At 38.1% G+C, this 6,000-nt stretch overlaps 1 protein-coding gene across 1 annotated transcript; it reads left to right on the plus strand.

Annotated features, from left to right (window-relative positions):
• The first annotated feature begins 1,007 nt into the window (after positions 1-1,007).
• Positions 1,008-2,207, plus strand: LOC121944707. Its single transcript, XM_042488597.1, has one exon. It carries the CDS (start codon positions 1,008-1,010, stop codon positions 2,205-2,207), a length of 1,200 nt encoding a protein of 399 aa, XP_042344531.1.
• Positions 2,208-6,000: the final 3,793 nt, after the last annotated feature.

Here is a 6,000-nt window from a genome sequence, read left to right on the forward strand (position 1 = left end):
TCTGTCCATCCTAAACCCTCTGACCTGCCTAAAACTACATCTACACCCACTGGAACGACTGGTAAGCCTGGTTGCTCTCATATTTTTATTTGAACCTCTAAAAAACAAAAATCACAAAATGTCCCAGTCGTTATTTTTATAATTTGTGGTTCACTTGTCTTTTGTTCCTTCTAGAAACGTATGTAACCTCACGTCCATCCGTGACAGAGACATCTGTCTGTCCTAAACCCTCTGAGCTGCCCAGAACTACGTCTACACACACCGGTACGCCTGGTTCTTCTTGTCTTATTTGAACTTTTTTTTAACTTTAATTTTTGCTTCATGTGTCTGTTGTTCCTTCCAGAAACGTCCATCATCAGACCATCGTCAGATACAAATATTGTCTGCACACTCGTCGTTGTGATAGGTATGTTTGGATTTTCTTTTGCAGGGTTATGTTTGATTTTACTGAAAAATATTATCAGATGTTCAAATTATCTCTGAAAAAGCAAAAAGGGACCATTTTTAACAGAATCTGGCAACCTTTTATTGATTATTTCAACCACATTACATCTTCGGGGAAGAATTAGAGGGGTCCTTTAGCCCTAACAAGGATATAAGGGAAAGGAATTAGGGACCAGATTTCTGTAGCATTCCCCTCCACCAATTTCTTTTTTTTATTTTATTTTTTTACTATTATTTTTTTCAATTCATTCCTGTTTTTTGTTTGTCTTTTTGTTTGTTTACCGTACATATATGATTGTGTATGGGTGTAGCTGTTTGTTGGAGTTGACTGCAATGTATTTTATTTTGTTTGTTAAAAAAGACAATAAATTCAGTTGAAAAATAATTATAATTATATTATGATATATATTACTATAATATATTATAATATATACAAATAAAATATCAGATGTTTAAAAATTAATATTCCAATTTGTTCCTCCGCAGTGGTCCTGTCTCTGCTCCTGTTCGTTGTGTTTTTCCTGGCGTTGCTGCATCACAGGAAACGCTGCAACAAAACAGTGATGCCTGGACGTCCAGAAGGAAACAGAAACGAGTCGAAAGACGACAGCAGGTCGAGTCGTGCTCACTGGGACTCAGAGACGGGATGGAGGACATCCTTCACTGGAGTCAGAGCTAAGTCAGCGAATGCTATTCTCTCTACGTCTCCTTTTTGTGCTCCTGTGAAAGATCAAGTGATTTCACAAACTGAGACAGATACTCAGTTGAAAGATGCAGAAAACCAAGCTGAAGGAAAGCATAAGCTGGTAAATAAAAATGAAGTAGATGGAGGTATTGAGACAAAATATCTCACAAATGCCGCTGATGTAATAAACAGTGCTAAACAACCTGTGGCTGGTAGAAGTCTGGATGAAAACCCCTCCCGTGCTGACACTGTGCCTTATCTTAGCATCGGTACAAACCACGATAAACCCAGAACTGATGATTTCAACCAACAGTCCACTGACGGTCAAAGGTCACAGACAGTAAAAGTTTTGGGGAGGATCTCCACCTGGCCTCTGACTGCGGTTCAGTGGCAGGCAAGATGTAAAATGAAGGAGGAAGAGGAGGAGGAGGAAGGGTCTGACGTCTTCACTGCGTGGACACCAAAGTCTCCAGATGAGGTGAAGACAGAGTTAAAGCATCCGTCTGGTTCTGACCAAGACAAAAAGGAAGATGAAATTGAGAAAAATCTAAAAGAAGATTTAAAAATTCTTCCAAAACAAGATCCTCCAATGACGACTGTTGCTCCCATGAAACTGGGACACACTCAGTCCTCAGAACCAAATGAAGAGACCACCTCTGTCAGTGAAGCTCTTTCCCACACTGGCACGAGGCGAGAAGAGCATCTAAAGGAACAGAACATAACAACGGACCCTGAAACCATGATACAGACCCGAAATCTGAATCAGGACAAACCTGGCCCCAATCAAGACCTGAAAGCTGCAGAAAATCCTGCACACAAGAACTCCAAGAGGAGCGGCAACAGGGCCGAACACAGAAGTGAGTCAAAGCGAGCTGTGACGAGCAGACAGCGGGCACCAAAGGCTCCCTCTGGTGGCGCCTCGCCAGATGATGAAACGCTGCTGTCCGGCAACGAGTACGCCTTCATGGACCTGCTGCACGAAGTCGTGCAGAACAACGGGCGGTGGACCAGAGAGAGGTGGAAGCAGGTTCACGTCAACAAGCAGCGGCGTCAGGACAGAACTACCGAAGGAGTTTAGAAAGAGATTCTTTCTCACGAACTACACTAGCTGACCGTAATTCTGTGCACAGACGTCTGCATCTACTTACGACTGTCACAGCTCAGCTGAGAAGGATGCTATTAATGCTTACATCTTAATCTGTCACGAACACGTCGTCTCGTCCATGAGTAGATGCTTCCCTCTGCTCATCTCTGCGGTTCGGCAACCAGCAACTCACACCAGAACAATCTAGATTGATAAATAGATTTACAGGTAAAAGGAAAATTTGTATTTTTGATTCTGGGGTGAACTGTCCCTTTAAAACCAGCACAGGCCAAGATACCCCAATTTATAGTCTCTGGTTTGGGTCAAGTGCCAAAAATCCGATAATTTTCCTACACTTCCCATCATGCAAAATACAATAGCATCTTATTTGACCTCTGCGCTGCCTCCTCGTGCTGCATTGATGCTAGATCTGGGAGGTTCGAGTGTTTCCTCCGTATACCCGGGTCTGAACCTTTAAATGTACCGAGCATTAGGTGTGGCGAGTAATGTTAAATAATGCTGTTGTTAACATATACAAGTTTATTTTTTGTTTTTTTTAATGCCATGTTTGAAATTTTGCTGCTTCAACAGTGAGATTAACTATTTGGTTATTTTTTTTTAACACAGTGTCTGCAGGTCCTTAAAAAGTCTTAAAATCTCTAAAATATTAGCTCTTAAAAGTCATTAGTCTTGAATTTGAGTTTGTGAGGTTTTACCTGCCACAAATATCTCTAATTATATTCATCAATCTCTGTTAAAATGAGTCTGTATACCTACATACCTAATCCTGTCTTTTTACTTAAAACCTGCACTTCCCTGTCAATAAAATGCAGATTAACCAAACTCTAATAACTCTAATATTCCTACATACAATCTACTTTTGCACTTGATCACATATACTACTATTACACTTTTCTGCAATGCCCGAATAAGAAAAAGATCATCCAAAAATTAGTCTTAAATATAGTTAAAGATCTTAAAATTGTCTCAAAAAGCATTGATTTTGAATCCTGTTTAAGGCAGAATTTCTGGTGTTATATTATTAGTATAGTATATTAACATGTATTATAAACTGAAATCATTATACTGTAGAATCTGTCCGAAAATATGCATTTCCCAAAATGTTAAACTCTCCCCTTAACCCTTTAACACCTGGATCAACATCAGTTTTTTTGTGCTGCATTCAGACGCTTTTCACAAGTATTTAACCCCCTGAAACCTGAGAAAATTGATTGGATTTCTTTTGAAAAATTGGGAGAAAAATATAATGAGCAATTTGGCAAGAAGTGGAAGTAAAAGGTGACCAAAAAATGCCCAGATTAGCTACAAGGGTTATTATGTGATATTATCCCCAGAAAACTGTATTTATATATCATTTTTGTTTCTTATTCAAATTTTCTTATAAATTTTATCTAATTCCTTGCAAATGTTGTCTAAGTTGCTAATCTCTTCTTTTTCTAAGATTATTATTCAATATTTATACTACTTGAAAAATAGCACTGATAAAAAAAAAAAATGACACATTTATCTTCATGTGATTGGCCCTTATCTTCATAAAGCTGTCACGACGATCTGAGAAGAAATAAAAAGATCTTTTCATTCGTTGTATCTGGCTGCATGCAGCATTTATTTGTTCATATTTTATATGTGGAGAAGTACACTCGCTTCTCATTAGAAATAGTACAAAATGGATCAACCCCGTTTTGACAATGACTTAAAAACATAAAGTGGAGGTAAACATAATACGTAGGCTTCTGATAACATCTGGACACAACATGCATGTTCCATTCATATAAATACACAGTATCAAATAATGGCTCCAACTTGCAAGCAGTTGACTGGATTATGGTTTTCTCTAGCAGCGGGACGTCCCAGTGAACGTCCCGCTTAATGTACAAAACGTATCGTTCTTGGCAAGCTTGTATATCAAAACATGCTGTTTAGTGTTTACATGCCCCTTGTGGTATTTGTAAGTACGGACAGTCGTGAACTCTTTGTGGAGTGTTAAGATTCGTCAGGAGCGAGGACCGAGGAAGATGTTAATGAATGAATCAGCACAACGATCGTATCTTCCATCGGGGTCGCTCACGCTCTCACTCCTCAGCTCTCCTGCCCTGTAAACTGACACTTCTGAGGGGCAAAATACAGACTTTAAAACATAAAAAAAAGCTTATGCTGATTCCTCAAAGAAAAAAAACATTGGCAAATTTCAAAGAGAAATCCATCTGAGATTACTTCATCTTCTTTGACAACTAAATAAGAATGGCACTCGCCAAAATACGCTCCAAGCTAAACCAAAACAACAGAACATGACATGTTACTGCACGTCTGACTTGTCTTTGCTTCACAGGAATGATTGAATACTGTCCACCGTGTTGTACAGCTTCAGATTAAAGGGTCATGCCGATATGCTCTACACATCCCCGCAGAGCTTAGTGCAAAAATAGTTCAAGTCCTCTTTCACTTTTTATCACACAGAAGAGACCAAAAAACAAAACCGCAAATGAATGAATATATAAAGGTACTATTTACAGAGAACGAAATGTACATAAATCAAGATTAAATACTGCACGCTGACACTGCTTTATACACAAGGTGTGGCCTGTACAGTTTGGGAGAGGAGAGCACTTTGTTTTCAGCTCAAGTACGCTCCAAATAGATTCAGAAACAGATTACAGGGTCGACTGTGCCTGTCGCTGTCTGTGCAAAACGGCTCTGCTACCAGTTGAACTGCAACATGTTAAAGAGTTATGAAAGTGGAGGGTCACAATGTGAACGAGTATTTACCACCAACCTCAAATGAGTTAACAAGTCAAATAAAAAAATAAAAAAAGAACCACCAGAGCCTGACAGATGGTGGATTTCTAATATTGGCTTAAAGCATTTTGATAATGATATATTAGACAATGTTTGTTTTTTTGACAAATTGTTCTTAAAATGATCCTTTACCCCTTTACAATCTGGATCGATATCACTTCAGACGCCTTTCCTAAGTATTTAAACTCTAAATCCTGAGCAAAATAGTTTGATTTCTTTGAGGAAAAAGGCAGTGAGTGATTTGCAACAAATTGATAATTTAGTAAATTGTTTTTTAAAAAGCTTGGTAAAATCTTCTTAAGCCAAACTATATATATATTATTATAATTATATATTTATAATTATTTTAGATAATTAATAATATTTAAGCATTTTTTTCAGATGATGTCTTCAATTTTTTTTGTGTGTGCTAATTTTCAGGTTTTTTTTTTGTACTTTTCATAAATTTCTTGCAAAATTTTTGGGTCTTCGTAAGTTGCTCATTGCCTTCTCCCCATGTTTTTCAAAGAAGTCAAGCTAATTTGCTTAGGTTTGAAAGGGTTAATAGTCCATCAATTTGGAATATTCGCTTTCTTGCCGAGAATTGAAAAAGAAAATTGATATGCTCTCATGTTTGTCCATCACTAATGAAACCTCAGCATGACGATCGTTAGCTTAGCTTAGCATAAACACTGGAAGCAGAGGGAAACAGCTAGCCTGGTTTTACCTCAAATTCCACCAAATAACACCTCTTACATCACTAAGTAACACTTCGCAGCTTGTTTAATCTGTACAAAAACACAGGCGTTAAAACGGATATTGTTGTTAAAATGCCTTTCCACAGATTAAACAGGTGAGCGGAAAGCTTTAGACGTGGTGTTAGTGACGGTTCTGCTGGTGTTTAAATGCTTAAACCGATTTGATATAAAGCCAAAAATTGGACTGGTATTGCAAATTCTACCACTAGTTGGTGCACTTAACTCGCTCTCAG

This window comes from Plectropomus leopardus, chromosome 6 (genome assembly GCF_008729295.1).
Source record: "Plectropomus leopardus isolate mb chromosome 6, YSFRI_Pleo_2.0, whole genome shotgun sequence".
Taxonomy (NCBI): domain Eukaryota; kingdom Metazoa; phylum Chordata; class Actinopteri; order Perciformes; family Serranidae; genus Plectropomus; species Plectropomus leopardus.